General features: G+C 48.0%; 6 protein-coding genes across 6 annotated transcripts; 3 read left to right on the forward strand and 3 right to left on the reverse strand.

The window, feature by feature from the left end:
• Positions 1 to 841: 841 nt before the first annotated feature.
• On the reverse strand, positions 842 to 2,973 carry FIESC28_02816 (uncharacterized protein; the record flags this gene model as incomplete). The annotated part of the gene is made up of 3 exons (XM_031156965.1): positions 842 to 970; positions 1,022 to 2,287; positions 2,350 to 2,973. The coding sequence occupies 3 exons, from the start codon at positions 2,971 to 2,973 to the stop codon at positions 842 to 844; spliced, it is 2,019 nt and encodes a 672-aa protein (XP_031018917.1).
• Positions 2,974 to 4,006: 1,033 nt separating this feature from the next.
• Positions 4,007 to 6,857, forward strand: FIESC28_02817 (uncharacterized protein; the record flags this gene model as incomplete). Its single annotated transcript, XM_031156966.1, has 3 exons — positions 4,007 to 4,233; positions 4,952 to 5,034; positions 5,092 to 6,857. 3 exons carry the CDS (start codon positions 4,007 to 4,009, stop codon positions 6,855 to 6,857), a joined length of 2,076 nt encoding a protein of 691 aa, XP_031018918.1.
• Positions 6,858 to 8,276: 1,419 nt separating this feature from the next.
• FIESC28_02818 (uncharacterized protein) lies at positions 8,277 to 10,031 on the forward strand (the record flags this gene model as incomplete). The annotated part of the gene is made up of 1 exon (XM_031156967.1): positions 8,277 to 10,031. The coding sequence occupies one exon, from the start codon at positions 8,277 to 8,279 to the stop codon at positions 10,029 to 10,031; it is 1,755 nt and encodes a 584-aa protein (XP_031018919.1).
• A 67-nt stretch (positions 10,032 to 10,098) lies between these two features.
• Positions 10,099 to 13,413, reverse strand: FIESC28_02819 (uncharacterized protein; the record flags this gene model as incomplete). Its single annotated transcript, XM_031156968.1, has 5 exons — positions 10,099 to 10,530; positions 10,580 to 11,263; positions 11,312 to 12,329; positions 12,376 to 13,121; positions 13,174 to 13,413. 5 exons carry the CDS (start codon positions 13,411 to 13,413, stop codon positions 10,099 to 10,101), a joined length of 3,120 nt encoding a protein of 1,039 aa, XP_031018920.1.
• Positions 13,414 to 14,600: 1,187 nt separating this feature from the next.
• Positions 14,601 to 16,108, reverse strand: FIESC28_02820 (uncharacterized protein; the record flags this gene model as incomplete). Its single annotated transcript, XM_031156969.1, has 3 exons — positions 14,601 to 15,181; positions 15,229 to 15,607; positions 15,782 to 16,108. The coding sequence occupies 3 exons, from the start codon at positions 16,106 to 16,108 to the stop codon at positions 14,601 to 14,603; spliced, it is 1,287 nt and encodes a 428-aa protein (XP_031018921.1).
• An 815-nt stretch (positions 16,109 to 16,923) lies between these two features.
• Positions 16,924 to 17,684, forward strand: FIESC28_02821 (uncharacterized protein; the record flags this gene model as incomplete). Its single annotated transcript, XM_031156970.1, has 3 exons — positions 16,924 to 17,149; positions 17,196 to 17,501; positions 17,551 to 17,684. The coding sequence occupies 3 exons, from the start codon at positions 16,924 to 16,926 to the stop codon at positions 17,682 to 17,684; spliced, it is 666 nt and encodes a 221-aa protein (XP_031018922.1).
• Positions 17,685 to 18,444: the final 760 nt, after the last annotated feature.

Here is an 18,444-nt window from a genome sequence, read left to right on the forward strand (position 1 = left end):
TATCCGGAGGAGAGTCATTTCAGTGAGCTGTTTCCTCTTTAGCGTGCGCTAAGATCTCACTCGCTTGTGCAAGGTCCACTGTTAGCCTCAGCCACCCGCTGTAGGGCTACAGGGCAAAATCAGGGACCTTTCGGGACATCGGAGACGCTATGAGTACCTAGGCTTTTGACCAGTGGTTTCGACATTTCAATCCATCGATGTATATCTAAACTAGACGATCCACGAATGAACATTTTTTTCTCTTGTCTGTGGCTCAGTATTTGTCTCCGACTGGAGAAGGCGGACAGCAAATTCTTCCAGTGCTCTCAGCCCCAGGCAAACGATCCACAGTCCCTGCACCTAAGGAAAATTACCACCTTGGCATGCGGCGTAGTCCACTCACAACGTGGCAGTCTGTCCAAAAGGTGCCGTCGCTTCCTTCAGTTCTTAGCCTATACGAAGTTTTCCGAGGAAAGTCACCCATGTTCTAGAGCGCACCGCTGGCTGGCCTCGCTCTAGACTATAATAACCTTTACTAAGTAGGTCAGCATTGCGAGGGATGTGACGATGATTCAGTGCCTGCTACGTAAGAGTAACGTTACGAGATAAATAATTGAGGCTGTGCTCTCAACGTAACAACGTGGGTTCAGTTGAGCACTAAATATCGTCGCTTCATATTCATTAAGGATTTAGAGCGATGACATTGGGGAAACTGTCTAGCTTGACAACATCTTACAAGTGATATCCTACTATCTCGGCAACCTCCTATCATCATTTTAACATCGAAAAGGCATCGAACGACCAAGAGCTTTATCGTAATTCCGACTAACCCCAAAAGTCAAACAGTCTAAAGCCACCTCTTCTATCGTAAAAGCCCCGAGTTCCTCATCAACTCCTTCGAGCTCTCGATCGAGAGCTCAAGCCCCCGCATCAGTGCACCGAACTGCTGATCTTGTTGCATCCTGTTCCTCGTAAGGTTCTGTTGCATGTACTGTCCTAAGCGTTAGCAAATATTCCTTTCATATAGAAAAGGTCAACATACTAGTTCTGGGTCGATCCATTTGCGTTCTATCTTCTGCTTATTCCTCACCTCAACATTGAGAAGCTGAACGGCCGCAACGACAAAGTCAACACCGCGTCTATTCCTCTTGTCTGAGGAAAGGAAGAACTTTAGTGCTGGGCCTGTTGGGTATGCGAATGGTAAGTCGAACTTTACAGAGTGGTCCGAATGAGTGGGTCTTCCCAAAAAGGGACTGAGGTACTCTTTCGTTGCATACTGCAGCCCTTCCAGGATCCCTTCTTTGTTCATCCACAGACGCACAGTCTCTAGGCGGGCGCCTTTAACTTCCCATTTGTATTTGATATAGTGGTTTCCATCATCGTCGTCACCGCAGTGACAACGGAATCGGTTCCCTTTATCACCATCCCACACGTGGACCTCGGTAGGGCTAAAGCTTGATGGTCTCGAACCGTCGGCGAAGTGATGTGTGATTGACACTATTGGGAGACCTGGGCGATATGTGCGGTGGCAGATGGTCGCTTCGACAGTCTGAATAGGTTTCGAACAGTCTAGCCAGGCGACTCTCGTTTGGTCAGGAGCTGTGATAGTGCCGTAGATTGGATCGATTTCTTTCATGGAAGGCTTGTGGGCGGGACCACTAGGACACCAACGATAATTATGAGAATCAACTTCTGTATCCTTTAGGGCATAGCCTAGTGAAATTAGTCCATCACGAGTGAGAACACCAAATGATAGCAAGGTCTCCTTCAGAGCGCCATAATTAGTCCAGGTACCATAAAATCCCATGACACATTGCCTCTTGACCTGGTCAACAAGCGCTTTCGCGTCCGGTCCATCCTTGCCGATAATGATCTGTCGTCCATGGGTAGTAGTGAGCCGCAAACCTTCAACCCGTTTAACGCCGGTGGCGTAGCATTGAACGATGACCTCACCCCTCTCAAGAGATAGATATTGCATCGCCTGCGAGGAATAGCCCATTGACCGATTGGCCGAATATCTCCTAGGATGGAACCAGACCTTGAAGAATTTAAGCTGAGGGTCAATGCCAATTTTATCCACGCTATGATTTTCAACAGTGTCGGAATCAAATAGAAGGGTTTCTGTTCTCATGTGGGGGTCTGGTTGGCAAGGATAGCAGGGCGATACTTGAAGGTTGCCCCGTGGTACTTCCTTTGCCCATAGGAAGTTTGCAACTTCAGGATCTGTAACGTTCGATTCTTGTCCTGGGCTCCTGACTTCGGGGTTGAGTCGGTGAGTGGATGCTTCGATGGGTGCCTTGTCAAGAGGCTGTTGCAGTAGCCAACGCTATGTAAAGGCCCTCCTGCACTCCAGACGCCAGAAAATCCCACGATGAATGAGTCACTGTGGTGAACGATCGCCTTCTTTTGGCCGCTCATGTCTCCCATCGCCACTGTCTTTGCCTTGAAGAAGTGAAACTCGATACCCACGACTCGACGGTGGCGTGGTCCATTTATGAAATCTAGCGACGCGCTGGTTGTGAAAGTCAGGCCACAAAGCCAATCATCCTTAGGAATTTCGAGTAGTTCAGTCGTGCGGAAGATCTCTGGTGAACCGATAACGATTTCCGTCTGTTCCGGTTCATATGCTATGCCTATACCGGCAAGCACCATTTCATCCGTCCAGAAGACCTTGATAGATGGCTGTGCATCGATAGCATTGTCAAGATTTTGCAGAAGTCCGATAGCTCCGGGTTTTGATGGCCTCTTCGGATCGAACCATGCTAGCTCAGACATGTAGCCAGGGAAGGCATCTGTAAGAACGTCATTCATGCTTGATTGTCCAGGAACGAATTCTGCTTTGGTTGGATCCAACATAGAGCTTTGTGCGTATACCTTCTTCCCATGCTTCTTCTCAGACGCAAGTTCAGCTGGAGTAGGCAGCAAACTAGTCGCCATCGCACAACCCTCCTCAAGAATCTTGCCACATAGAAGACCCACACGGTATCGATTCATGATTTTTTTCAGCATCTTTCACCTTCATATCGCCAAACTTGCCAGTAAAGTCCACCCTGTCGTAGAACCGGTACCAGTTAGGAACAGTCTTGGTGGAATTTTTAGGAAACCAGCCCGTGGCCCATGACAACTCAGCATCAGCGTAGAACTTGTTTCTCCATAATTCCGCATAGACCACGAGGTTTCCGTTTTCATCTTTCTGAAGCTTTGTTGGGACCGGGTGGCTCCTGAGTCAACGATCTCCAGCTTGCTGCATGTCCTGCATCATCCGTTTACACTCTTTTGGTGAGATGTCATGCGGATCACAAAAGGCAAAGTCATTGAATTCTCGGTTATTCAAACCATAAGGTCCTTCAATGCAGTCGGTAGAGAAATCGTGTTGTAGTTGAAGATCCTTGGGCATTTGCTGTTTGTGTTCGCGGTTCATGAAGTGTGCCTGCAGTGCTTCGTACAGAACACGATTCACAACATCATTGTGTAGATCTCGCTGCGCTAACTCGACGAATACCTCGTAGCAAGCTCGATGAAGCGGAAAAGACAAAACATTCGTGAGAAATGTATTGTCATATCTCAACAGGTTAGTTTTCGCTATATATCAGATTCTCTGGGTGTACCTACACTCTCACTTTTACATCAGGAAACAGTGTCTCGCAAGCATTCGGTTTAGCAGAAGTCTGATAGTAATGAAAGCCTGTATCCCAGTCCTCCTCGAAGCGTACAACGTCTAATTGGCCCTGTTTTCGGCAATCCAGTAAATGGTGAAGGACGTTTCAATAGCAAGGATGAGTCGGAATTGAGTGACTATGCTTCAGTTGCGTGGTTCAACTGCGGCAGGCCCCTCAAGTCGATAAGAGTTACATTCTGCCATACGAGCAACAAGGAGCGAATACCTATGACAAGCCTAGTGTCCAACTACTCAGACGGCACGAGCAAGTCTATAGGCCCGACAGAATTCAACCCACCTCTGGACCCTGCCTTTGGGGGCGAATGGTGTCCATGCCGGCTAAAGCTCGTCACTGTACCTGCTGTCATGATGAAGTCACCACACTACAAGCATTTTGACTGGGACTTGAACAGAGCGTATCTTACGGGCTTCAAAGTCTATACAGGAAAATATGGGGACATCGAGCGGTTGCGATTTCTTGCTTCTGACGGAAGCAAGACTGACACCCCGGGATATCGATCAGGCTATAAAGAAGAAAAAGATACAGTTGAGTTCAAGGACATCCGTGATGGATTCTCGCCTGCTTTGAAGGTTTGGTATGATCACGCCGGTGGAGTTTTCTTTGGGGCTCGGATTATTGCGGCGATACAGGTCATGGAGATTGAAAAGGGACGGAACGATGATCTGGTTGAGTCTTTTTCTGGGATGACAACTTGAAATCGTCCTCCTAGCAACTTGAAAATCTATAGAAATGATATATACATGGGTATTGTTTGAGAGGTAACCAGGTATATCTCACCACGTGTCTGTGTTTGCATAACGCGACTTGTGTCGAATATCATAAGTGACCTTGCCAAAGACCTGCCGTGAGGAGATATGGTGTAATCAACGACAGTGGCGTCTTGGGAGTAAACAACGCCACATTGCCAGGGAGCCATTTAACCCCCAAATGTGTTGATCAACAGAAGCAGTGCCTAATTTAGAGAGCTGAAAGAGTGCAGGAACAAGATGGCTGGAAATTAGTGGTTCGTGCGCCAATCAGTGTGACTCCCCTCGTGTTTATCTGCAGTCAGCGTCTAAAAATATAAAGTAGGCGACCAGTCACAGTCAAAGCGAAACGAGGCTCTGTGTTACGGCTTTAAACAAAATATTTGCATTCCCCCGCTTGGCAATCTTGTCACTTCTACTGCATCTTTGATCTCGTGTTCAGATGTCTTACGAGTCGCTTCCAGACACGCTCCGTGGCGACCACGCGGAGTCTCAACATACAGATCACAAGACCTCTATCGCAACAAATTGGCACAATGGACCCAGCACGCTTCGATTGGGTAGATTTGAAACTATAATATCATGGTCTTACGATATTGTTCTTACCCTGGCGCCCGCATGCTTCTTCGGTAAGTGCCAGACAACATTGTAGAGTGGTTCCTCGCTAATTCAACATGCCACCATAGGTCTGGCATTAGCCGCACTCCGTCTCGACCATCAGCCAATCTCCTTATACGGCGAAAGGGTTGTGAATCTGACTATTCTAAGCCCATCAGTCTACCCCATCGTCTTCGCAGCCGTCGCCAGTCGCTTCTTCAAGAATCTGGCACGTTGGCGTCTGGAGAAGCGCCAGGGTATCGAATTGGCTACCCTTGAACAAGTGTTTGGCAGCCAGAACCTTGCCGGTGCTGTTGAGCGGCTCCTTTTTGTTCGCGCTAAGATCCCCATCGGAATTGCTATTCTTTTAATCTGGTGTTTATCACCCATCGGCGGGCAAAGCGCTGCTAGGTTACTGCGAAAGGAGGGCCTAATACAAAATGGAACCGTATTTTACACGCACGCTGCTTCGCAGGATTTAAAAAGAGTAGCTTCGGAAGTCAGTCGATCGAGCGTTACTGCGCTCTACAGTACTAGTTTCCTGTCATCGTCGTCTATGAAGAAGAATCTTGTCGATTTCTGGGACTGGCCGCGGATTCCCCAATGGCCAGAGAACGCAGACCCGGATTCAACGCGCGCCATTCATTTGGATGATATTGCTAGGGGCAAGGAGTCTTATGCTTCCCTTCTTGGCATTCACATTCAGGGTTTGGACGAATTCAATGCAGAAGCTCAGTACCAGTTCAGCGTGGAGTCTTTATACCACGATATCTCATGCAACGAACCAGAGGTTGGGGTCTACTTGAACAACACGACAAACAAGATACCCGAATCCTGGAGCAACATGACTGAGTTATTTGAGCCGCCGGATGGCATTCCCACTTCCTTCGCCGCCCTCATCTCCAGTCCGAACCTAACAGACCTCTATCCGAACCCCGAAAGCAACCCAACACTGTTGGACGACTTGCCACCCTCCCACCTGCTATACGCACTTGTAGACATGTGGATCGAGTTCGAGAATGACACGAAGCCTCTGACGATTTTCAACTGCAGTATCCATCCCGTTGTTGTAGAAACAGACATCGTGTGTAATTCATCGGTCATCTCGACGAGCTGCTTGGCGACGCATCAGCGCAAAGCCAAAAAATACTACAATTCACAAGACAATCCTTACACGGCCCTTATGACCATCCTGTCCCAGAAAGATATGATACACCGACAATGGAGCGCCGCTGAGGGTATATACAACCGGCTTCTGACCCCTCAATATATAGCGAACACAGAGAGGTTTCGGTTTACATTCGATGACGGCTTTAACAAGAAGTTGTTCTCGACTCGCATGACAACAGCCTTCAATACTTTTGTAGACGCGACGGTTTACTATACGGATCACACCTACGCTTCCTTTCGGCTCCAGCCCGGCGAGGACACCCTGCCTGGGACAAATAGAGGCTCTGCAATGAACACCACTGAAGCAGTAGTCAAAAGCAAAGAAGAAGTTTATCGTGTCAACAAGACATGGTTGACGATCCTCATCATTATCACGGAGATTCTAGGTCTCTTGGGTATTCTGGGACTTATACTGCAATTGTTCATTCGGGGACCTGATATACTTGGCTTCGCTAGCTCTCTCACTCGTGAGAATGTATACATGGAATTACCACCTGGAGGATCGGCGCTGGATGGACCGGCAAGGGCTAGAGCGTTAGGAAGCTTGAGGGTGCATTTGGCGGATGTCAAGCCGAAAGATGAGAAGGGCTATATCGCGTTTACACCGGCTTATGCGTTCAAGCAAGATGATGAAGAAGAGGAGGGGTCATGGAAGGATTTAAGTTCTAAACGACATTATCAGTAAGGATGGCGAGGAGGGTCTTGACCGGCTAAGACCTACATCTGGAACTATAAAGGTTGCAACAGTAACATATTGTAAATATCCACAGAGGCGTACTCAACAAAATAACGCTTTTGATACCACAGCTGCTGTTTCTATAGATGTACAATAACTATCGCTTCTCGTATTTATCTTAAAATGTATTATTATATTCAAGAGATGTTCGTCTTACATAATTGCTATTGATATATTATGATTTCAAATTGGCTGTGAGTTATGATTCTCATAAATCTTCTCTCCGTCCGCGTTGAACATGGATGGTGATGTCGGCAGCCAAGAGATAAAGCCAGGCCAATTCTGGAAAAGTCTCTTCCGATACCCAAAAGATAGGTTGAGAGCTCGAAAGTGGTGCGGCGGCTAAGGTACGGTTATTGATAAGAACACTCAGGCTCCACTTCATTGCCGGGGTAGATGACCCGAGAGGTGCCGCCCAGGTTGACTTGAGAGGTGCTCCATTTTTAGACCTCACCTGAGAGGTGCAACCAGACATATGATTGGTTCAAACTACGTCATGTATGGAGCACCTCTCGGGTCAGCTTGGGCATCGTCTCTCAGGTCATGTACGAAGACTGAAGATACAAAGGCTGTTCATAGTGAAACACAATTACAAATTAAAGCTTCGTAGTAAGTATTCTTTTGTCAAAAACGCAAAGGACTGGTAAAAGAGACAAAGGTTTACCGTTTCTGCTGTTAAAGATCAACATGCTTGAGCAAGTGAACCTGTGAGAACACCACCAACAGCACCTGCAGTTTTGGGACCGCATCTAGAGGAATCGGTAAACTTAACCTCAATATAAGTTCTACGAAGCTGCAATACAATCGCCTTTATACTTGTCCAGGGATAACATCTACGTCACAAAGATGAATTTGTGTAATGTATGGCACAAATTTCACTCTCATCATTACCCTAGACGTATGCTCCATATTAGCAGCCCGTAAGCCAGTACCTAAACATATCCCAACAGGATAAAAGCCCCATCACAGTCACGTCTACAGAGTATCAGTTCAGCTATCAATCTCTTACCGATCTTCACCACCAAAACTCAAAATTATACTTTTCATCACCGATCAGATAAACCGATCTCGGCATTCCCATCGTCCATTTCCGACGGATGCTCCACTTAGTCGACGGTTAGATCCGCCGCCATTGGACATAATCTTATCAGATTTCCGAAGGTCCGCTTTGTCATGCCATGTCACAAGGTCAGAATCAGGTGTCACATTGCTATTTCAGGCACCCAGCACCTGCACATGACAGGGATTCCTGTAACAATGCGCGAAAAATGATACCCCTGTTACCTGATATTTGTTTTTCTGTTTCGTGATTTTTTCTTTTCTCTTTTGCATCTACAGTCCTCAGTTATTTTGAGGGATACTGAGACCATGGCTTCGCCTGAGACAGCGCCTCTTTTAGGCGGTCCCGGCCCAAGTACTCTCCCGACCGCCGAGACAACCACAACTGAAAATGTCCGCCCAGCAAACCCAAAACGTCTATCCGCAGGCGTAGCCCGCATGGCCCTGATATCCCGCTCCCTCACAAACACCCACCAAATCTGGCTCTTTTCAGGAATCTTCCTCGTCGGCTACGCCTACGGCCTCGAATCACAAACACGCCTCGCATACCAATCCTACGCAACATCCAGCTTCGACCTCCACTCATACCTCTCTACCATCAACGTCTTGCGAAATGTAATCGCGGTCGCTGTGCAGCCTAGCGCTGCGAAGATAGCGGATGTTTTTGGACGGTTTGAGGTTATTGCTATAAGTACTGTGCTGTATACGCTTGGTATCGCTATTGAGGCGACGGCGGGGAGTGTTGAGGTTTTTTGTACGGGGAGTATTATCTATCAGACGGGGTTTACTTGTGTTGTGCTGCTTTTGGAAGTTCTTATTGCCGACTTTTCATCGATGCGAGCGAGAGTGTTTTTCAGCTATTTACCCGCCATCCCATTCTTGATCAATACGTGGATTAGCGGAAACATCACTTCTGCAGTCCTGGAAAAGACGAGTTGGCGCTGGGGTTTGGGAATGTGGGTGATTATATATCCCCTCGCTTCACTGCCTCTCCTGTCATGTCTCTACTTCCTCGAGCGAAAGACCTGGATAGGTGGCAAAGAAAGTGAAGAAGTTGCTCTTCTATCTCTCAAGACGAAGAAAGGAAGAGCAGATCTTTTCCATCAACTCGATATTATCGGTCTTGTTCTTCTCGTCTCAGCATTCTCACTCATCCTTGCGCCTTTGACCGTTGCAGGCGGAACAGCAAGTCATTGGCAAAGCTGGTACATCATTCTACCTTTAGTGATGGGCGTTTGTTTGATGGGTGCATTCATCACATGGGAGCAGCGCGGCGCGAGACATCCGCTTATTCCATTCCACCTTCTTCGCGATAGAGGAGTATGGTCAGCTCTCGCTGTACGAAGTTTACTCAACCTGGCATGGTGCACACAAGGAAATTATCTCTACACGATCCTCATCGTCGCATTCGACTTTTCCATCGAGAACGCAACACGCATATTATCATTCTTCTCATTCTTCGGTGTTATCACCGGTGTTCTCGCCGGCCTTGTTATTTTCAAGATTCGACGACTGAAGTTTATCATTGTTGGCGGTACACTTCTTTTCATGGGCGCCTTTGGACTTTTGATAGCATATCCTGGCGGAGCATCGGTATCGTCAAAGGATGGTATTATCGCGGCGCAGATTCTGCTTGGTGTGGCTGGTGGTTTCTTTGCTTATCCGACACAAGCTTCCATCCAAGCTTCTGCGTCACGAGAACACGTTGCGATCCTAACAGGTCTATACTTATCCTTCTACAACGTGGGAAGCGCGTTTGGAACATGTCTCTCCGGAGCCATCTGGACACAAACTCTCTACAAATCCCTCAAGCGAAACTTGGCCTTCCAACCGGATGAAGGTCTTGCCAAGGCGATTTACAACAATCCTTTCTCCATCATCCCTGATTATCCCGTCGGAACAGAAATTCGAGATGCGATTATCAACAGTTATAGTTCTGTGCAGCGATTGCTTTGCATTGCGGGTATTTGCGTCTGTATACCCATGATTATATTTGCATTGGCTTTGAGAAATCCGAGATTGTCAGAGCAACAGATTCAAGATGAGGATGAAAGCGAGGACTGAAGCATTTTAGAATTATAGATCATTTAGATGCATATAGACAAATTGATATAACGCCAGCATTTACTCTTTAAGCACCTTGTTCCCACCGTTTCTGCAACCGTCCAAGCATCATCTTCACATACTCCACATCCGTGACATCAGGCACATTCCTCAAAGTGGCACTATCCTCCCTCGAAATCTCCGTCAAGTAATCCAAGGGTCCAGTCTCAGCTTTTGTAGAAGCTTTGTTACCGTACTTGCTCTCAAACCAGTCTAACAGCTTGATAGGAGGATTCTTGGCAGGGTCACGATCAGAGGAGCGCAGACGGTCCATCCATTCGCTTGTTGGGAGGGTTTCGAATTTGAAGCCTGCTGCTTTCATGGCGGGAAGCATCTGCTTACCCCAGTGGAAGCGTTGGGGATGGAGGATGTGGTAGACTAGACTGTAATCTGGACGGGATGTGGTGGATAGGTCGAGGATTGTTGATGCTGCGAGATCAACTGGTAGCCAACTCATTTCCTAGTCATCATTAGCATGTTTCGCCAAATCGAACGCGTCTGGGACTTACCTCGTTCAACGCTGGAAGAGCACCAAGCGTAACAGCAGTCTGAATCATCAAAGGAATACCCTCAGTAGTATTCCACTCTCCAACCTTAGTGTCACCAACAAGCTGTCCCAACCTCAACACCCTCGCCCTAGCACCTGCCTTGCATGCATTACCGGTGATATGCTCAGCAACATATTTGGATCTAGCATACCCAGTATGCTGTGCATGCGCCGGACTCGGTACTAAGCTTTCCTTCACCTCTCCAGGTCTTGGTGTACCGCCAGCTGATGAGACGGACGAGCAGAAGAAGAACTTGGCAGGTTGAGGAGTCTTCACATCAAGACTTAGCTGAATAAGGTTGTGCACTGCTCTGATATGTTGATCCTCAAAGCTTTGAACTGAAATGTTGAAGTTTACGGCCCATGCGCTGTGGATGATGGTTGTGAGTTTGCTTTGGAGCTCGGTGATGTGGGATTCGCTGAGACCGAGGTCTGGACGGCTGAGATCGCAGGGTAAAGCAAGGACTTTGCCGCGTTGCGAGTCAGAGAGCGTGAGAGAGCGAGTTTGAAGGGACTTTTCGAGGCGGTCGCTGGCGGCGTGGTCGCTTGAGGCGCGGACGAGTGCCCAGACTGCGCCGACGTGGGGTCGGGCTGTTAGTTGGGCGAGGGTATGTGCGCCGAGTGCACCGGTTACACCAGTAAGTAGCTACTCCATTAGCGTCCATCACAACTCCCAGTAGAATGTCAAACTTACCACAAGCTCCTTCTCAGGCTGACCAACAGACCCAGGCACATGCGGTCTAAACGAAGAATACTTCTCAACAAGACCCTCCATAATCTTCAACTGATCCTCCCCCTCATCCCCAGCACCACTCCTCAATCTCTCCAGCTGTCGAGCCAGTAACTTGACATTACCAGTTTCGTACAGCACATTCTGTCCGAGAGAAGACTGATTGCCTCCGAGGTCAATTTCTCGCTTGATGAGACTCCACATTTGGATACATTGCAGACTGTCCACACCACCTGCGAAGAAATCTGCTTCTGAAGACTCAAGTTCGACACCGCATTTGGTCTTGAGCTGTTCCAGAAGCCAGTTCTCCAACTCTTGACCGGAAAGGTTGAGAGAACCTGCTGTTTCGTCGGTTCCTTCGTAGCGTTTGTACGCAGCGTCAATCTCCTTCTCGAATTGCTGATACGTAGGAACTCGAATAAACGTGCCCTTATCAGTCTTGGGATACACCACATCCGCGGAAACGACAAGAACCAACTCCTTCGGAATTCTTGAGAAACTCTCCGCTCGTGAGTTAGCGTCCTCAACAGAAGGCCAAATCGCTTCCAAAAACTCCTCGTCAGACATTTCGTTCACACGATCAGCCTTAACGATCAGAATTCCAGGATATGTCCTCCCGTCTCCGAAAACAATGGCTTCTTTAACGATTTCTTCTTGACGAATGCGTCCTTCAATGGGGAGAGGTAGGACCTTTTCGCCATTGATTAGTGTGAAGCGATCGTCTAGGCGACAGGCGAATTTCCATAAATCAGGACGTGTTGGATGACGGTGGAAAAGATCGCGCGTGCGGAATGAGCCTGGTGGATCGTCGGAGTTTGTGGTGCTTTTTGAAGGAAGGCCGTCTAGGGCTATGCATTCGAAGAGGCCCGGGGCTACTTCGTCGAAGGTGGTGTATGGTTGGGCGGGTGGGAGGATGCGGATGTAATTCCATGCCTTATCGCCTTCTGGACGTTGGGAAGTAGCTAATCTTCCAGTCTCAGTTCTATGATCGTCAATATCATCTCATTTAACGTGGGGAAAGTACTCACGCTCCATAGTTTCCGCAGAGGTTAACACCCCGTTCAACAAGTCTATCGCCCAAATCATCAGGACATCCACTGCCCGCGTACAATACCATCTTCATATCCACCAACATCTGAATCCCCTCCTCACTTTCAGCAAGAAGCTTAATAACATAAGGCACACAGTGAAAGATCTCAGGCCTGACAGCTCTAAGCTGCGCCATGACCGTTTCTCGCGTAAGTGGTAGGTTGTAATTCGTAAAGTAAATCTGCTTGCCGGAGTAAATCGATCTGAACACTTCGTAAAAACCATGGCTGTGGAAGAATGGCGATGTGAGAAAGCCGCGCATGTTCATGTGCACCGCAAATGCACCAATACAGCTTCCATTGGTAAGGTAAATGGGCTTTGGTAGACCGGTTGAGCCTGAGGAGTGGATTATGACTGCTACTTTGCGAGATTCTGCTTCGGGAGAATAGTCTCTTACAAAGCGCGGCGCATCATGCCTGAAGACATCGTCGGGTTGGAATAAAGGTAATATCTCCAGTTGGCGATTTTGTTGGACCTCTCCTAGTACGGGATGGAAAGTTGGTGTAGTGAGAATAATGTTGCAGTCTGCTAGACTCAAAAGTTGTGTAATAGCAGGACAAGCAAGACGCGTTGAGATGAGAAACGCCGAATAGCCGAGACGGTTTAAAGCGACAATTTGAACGATGACGTGAATTCCTGATTGCCCTAGCATACCGACAACAGGCGCTTTCTCGAGAGTAGGATCCTAACAACTCACTGTCAACTCACTTTCATCATAGTAAGATCAAGATACGTACCACAGACTTGAGTCCCAGACTCAAGAACCTCGCAACAGCCGCATCAGCATACCGATCAATATCAACAGCACTATGCTCCCTAAAATCATCCACACCCTTCTCCGGCGCTCCGAAAACAACTGCATCACCAAGTTCCACCGCACGCCGGCGGATCATCTCATCGAGCGTAAACAGCTTTGCCTGCGAAGGCTGCTGCGGCTCGGGTTTCGCCTCAGTGAGGGTATCATGTCTGATAGTCATATTTGCGGTATTCGTTACACTAGAGAGAACCATTGCTGTTGTTTGTTAATTGAGGAGATATATATCGCTGTGAAGGCGGATATCTAGGGGTCCACTTTACGATGATCGTGGGTTTTGGGGGACGGAAAAGTGAACCCCTGCAGTTTCGGAAAAGCGGTTGGGAGGCGGACACCAATTTTGGGTATGGTTTGGGGTCGGAAAAGTTACGTTGTTGTGGGGAGATACAGTGCCAAGGTATCCGGTTTGGGGTTTCCGTTGATATAGAATTGCCGTGATACCGATATTTGGTTAGATTGGCGGTTATCTTTCACTTTCCCCGCGACACTGCACGACATATAACGGAAGCGAGAGATCGGCAATAGCGCCAGGATGCCGAAACTTACATCTAGCCAATGGAGAGGAATAGATTGGCATCAATCAGTCTTATCCGATCATCAGCCACATGATAAACTGCAACTAAATGAAGAAAGTCAGGTTAGTGATAATCTCATCATGGCCCGGACGAAGCGGTTGGCTATCTCAGATATGAGATTGCTTCTCGGGTTCAAGCAGGATGCTGTACTTCTAAGAGAGTCGGGTTAGCGATAATCTCATCATCTCGCTGATGAACCTATTTCAGCATTTAGTAAAAATCTTATCATTAAGATGACGAAGCGGTTAATCAGGTCGACGATGAGATCATCACTAAGTTGTCTTTCTTAATCCAACTAACTACTGAAATGGTCGATCTATTCATCCCTTACATGATGCGATTACAACTAAATTTAAATTATATCCAATTTTGACTTGCAGCATTTAGTAGAAATCTCATCATGGAGATGACGAGTCGGTTCATCCGGTCGATGATGAGATTATCACTAACCTGGCTCTTGACCTGGGTATTGAAGTGGCCAATGGCTTCGTCATGTAGATGATGAGATTATCACTCGACTCTAAACCACATTACGCTGAGACATAACCTATCACTTTGGCCCTTTGGGCTCCTTTATTTTTCTAGATCATGGCCGTAGACAGCTCGATAGGTGATCGATGGACGAGATGTTTGAACCCTATGGTAGTACTCAGTATATCGTTTCTGGCTTGAGATTCTTCCCAAGCTCTATCATGGTCTATAAGTCTATGTTCCTCTTGGGGTCTATCATTCATAAGTCTGTCATAGGCCATTTCTTTCTCTGTATCCGTCATCTCTAAGGCTTCATTGACCTCCTGGCAACCCAAAACTGCGCATTATAAGCACTCGTCGTCAGCGCCAGATCATCAAACCCATAAGCAGCCTGCATCCCCCTGACATTCCTGCCCTCAATCGTCCTTTCACCCCATTTATCATCCGTCTCCAGAAACTCAAATCCCAACCCCTCACACACGATCAAAATCTCCTCCAAACTCAACTGCACAAAAGGACCAGTTCCATACAATAATGGACCGAGGTTAATCCAGTAACCACCCGGCTTAAGCACCTTTTTAATCGTGTCGAGGTAACTCATCAAATTGCGGGCTGTATCGATGAAGAAGTATGTTACGACTACGTCGAATTCGCCTGGTTGGGGGAAGACTGTTGTGAAGTCGCCTTCGATGAGGACGACGGATGTGCTGTTGAGAGGTGTGTCGGGGAAGGTGAGGGGACGGAGTTGGTTGGAGTGTGTTGAGTGGTGGGACCAAGAGTCGATGAAGGGGTGGAGGGAGTGGCTGCTTTTTGCGCGGTTGGTTTCGATATAGCGGTAGGCTATGTTCATGTACATTGACCATTCGTTGATGGTAACATCGAAGCCTAAGAAGTTAGCAAACCATCCTAAGAAATCTCCAATATCAGCTTACCTCCAAGGTCCGCAATATCATGTCCCAGCCTTCCCAATCCCGCCCCTGGGACAAGCACCTTAACAGGCTTATCACCACTCCTATCAGGGAACAGTTCCTTGAGTGTTGTGGTTAAACACTCAAACGTAGTCTTCCTCTCACTCTCACCAGTCTCAGTCCAATCCCGAACATAATGCTTCAAAGCCTGTGATACAGAGATCTTATCAGCCAGCCTTCCAGAAGCTTCAAGACTCTTGATATGCTTGTCGAGTTCATCTTGGCTGATGCCGTAGAATACCATGGCGTGTCGCACGATTTGTGTGCAGAGTTCTTGGTTCTTTTTGAGAAGGCTGTCTATACGGGTGAATTTCTTGGAGTATTGAATAGACTTTTCGAGGAGCTTAAAAGGTCAGTATTTGGTAGAATGAAGTAGGATGGGGAGATTTACTGATTTCTGAGCTTTGGATACGTGCTTATAAAGTCCTTCTAGCCGATCGAGCTCAGCTTTTTGACGCTCATAGTATCGAGAATATCCATACAATGCATCCAACAAGCGATGTCTAGAATGATGCACATTCCAATTTCCCCATCCTCTCGCCATGGATTTATCCAATTTCTTCTTGGCTTCGACATGGGTAGGTGTATTTGGTGCACCAAAAATTTGATCCAACGGTACGATGGCATCTTGCAATGAGCCTTGCTGTGAGTGGCGAGGAGTCAGTTGGGTGTTTCCGGGATACATGGTCCTTCGGATGACGATTGATGCTGTAACTAGAAGGAGTGAGAGACAAACCAGGTTGGGAATGGAGGCCAAGTCAGGATTTGAGGCGTCAACCTTGATGTTCTCTGCTGAGCATGGCGGTGTCAAGAGCCCTAGGAGGGCTATCAAGTGTAGTTTCATGGCTGCTGTGAATGTGCAGAGAATATCACCAACAGAAAAGAGGGCCAGATATCAAGGTATTTAACCGACGTCAATTGGCCAATCCACAATCTCAAGTAAAAAGAAAGCACCAACCATTCAGGACCTTCATTTGTTGTCGGATTAAAAGTTTCCTGATTTGTTTCTTGCGCCGATAAGTCAGCGATGCGATAGTGGGGCCGGGTCCAGTTTTTAAGGTGAGGACCTTGATGGGCATGCCAAGACTGCCAAGATTAAATATTGACTCCATGGATTGACTACAGGGACAGAAGCAAGACGAGAAGACTTTTTGGGGCAGCTGTCTCTGTTTATCGTGCCTTGTATGGAGTGGTTGGAGTGATTGAACTGGATGAGCTGGGGAGATGGGGAGAGGTGATGGACTCGGTTGACTTACACCAGAGAGGCATCAACACCAAGAGACGATAGAGCATCTTCACTCAGGAACAGAGTCAGCTAGCATTCAAGTTCATTCGCCCCTCTGTCACTGTCCCCGTAGTTAATCCCAATCCTTCACACCCCCACGCTGACCTACTTGCGTCCTTTGGTCGACCAACACTCCCTGTCTTGCATTTGCCCGAAGCTCTTAGTCCGCATCTGCCCATCACTCCCAGCCCTGGCAGTGGCAAGCATCCTTGGCACAAGCTACTGTACCTCGCCATACCTTGTCTAGCAGCGCGGCGCATTTGTTTATAAAAATTCCACTCCCTTGCGCTTTCGTTCCTGCATCTTCATCTTCACTTCACTCTCAATCGTCAATCCTCTTTGTAACGTAAACACTCTCTTTACAAACCATCAAGATGAAGACCAGCACTTTCGCCGTCGCCCTTCTGGGTCTTTTCCCCGCCGTCTTCGCCGAGACTCTCGCGCCTTCTCCCACTGAGTCTACCGGCTGTGAACCTCACGGTGATCACTGGCACTGCGAGGCTGCTCGTACCGCTGAGGAGTCTCACGCTGCTGGTGCGACTGAGTCGCTTGCTCCTTCGCCTACTGAGTCCACTGGCTGTGAGCCTCATGGCGACCACTGTATGTATACCCTTCTACAGTATTGAGTGTTTGCTAATTGATGTAGGGCACTGCGAGGGCGCAAAGTCTACGCTTGCTACCGAGGCTAAGGCTACCACCGAGGCCGAGCACGACCATGACCACGATGAGGATGACCACGATCACACTGGTACCGAGTCGCTTGCTCCCTCTCCTACTGAGTCCACCGGCTGTGAGCCTCATGGTGACCACTGGCACTGCGAAGCTGCCAAGACTGGTGCTGAGGCAAAGGCTACCGACGATGACCATGAGCACTCTCACGCTTCTGGCGCAACCGAGTCTCTCTCCCCTTCACCCACCGAGTCCGTCGGCTGTGAACCCCACGGCGACCACTGTAAGCATCCTCTTGTCCATCATCTCAATCACCCACTAACTCATCACAGGGCACTGCGACGGTCCCGCCACCGCTGCTGCTACTCCCACCGAGAGCGACGCTGCCGCTATCACCGACAGCGGTGTCGGCGCCCAGATCATTCCTTTCGCAGGAATGGTCGCTGCTGCTGTCCTGGCTCTGTAAGAGGAGTGCTTAAAATAGAGTGTCTGGGATGGTCTTTCGTGTCGACGCCTGGATTGCAGAGGAGGATAAAAAGACATGATAGATGTGTATATTCTTCTGAGGATAGATCATGATGATCATTAATTATGACTACTTTGACATACTCAATTGCGCTTTTGTTGTGTTGACGGTCTTGAACATGCTACTGTGACTTCGCTGGTGATTGAGTGATAGGCTGTAATTGACAGACTGTAATTGAGGTAACATAGACACTGTCATAGTATCACAAGACAAGTTACTCTAATAAACTCCGTTTTGGCAGATTGACAGCTGAGCCTCATCGTAACATCCCATCGTCGTCCAACGTCAATCGTCCGTAGTGTACCACCGACGGTCAAAACAACGTTTCACCCCACGCACGGCCAACTTATCCATAAACATAACCTTGTTTTCTAGTCCTGCATTAACTAACAAACTCTTATAGCCTAGCCAGTAGAATAAGCCCGAAATAAAGCGTTGGAAAATCTCTCATTCTGTGGGTAGGTTCTGCGTCCATCAAGGTTCTCACAACCGGTCATCACCAACTAGTGGAGAGATTCGCAAGGGTACCACTTCCTCGGAATGGGCTACGGTTTATCACCGTCGTAACCTTGTTTACAAGCTTACCTTGTTGCTCTCTTTTAGTGGCAGTTGGTGGTGGATTGGGGTATGGTATGGTGGGTTGGTTGGTGTAAGTGCGAATCCTCCGCTGAAGATCCATCCGTTCGTTGCCCGACTTGGT

Source organism: Fusarium coffeatum (genome assembly GCF_003316985.1).
Source record: "Fusarium coffeatum strain FIESC_28 chromosome Unknown BRIP53273_contig_61, whole genome shotgun sequence".
Lineage (NCBI taxonomy): Eukaryota > Fungi > Ascomycota > Sordariomycetes > Hypocreales > Nectriaceae > Fusarium > Fusarium coffeatum.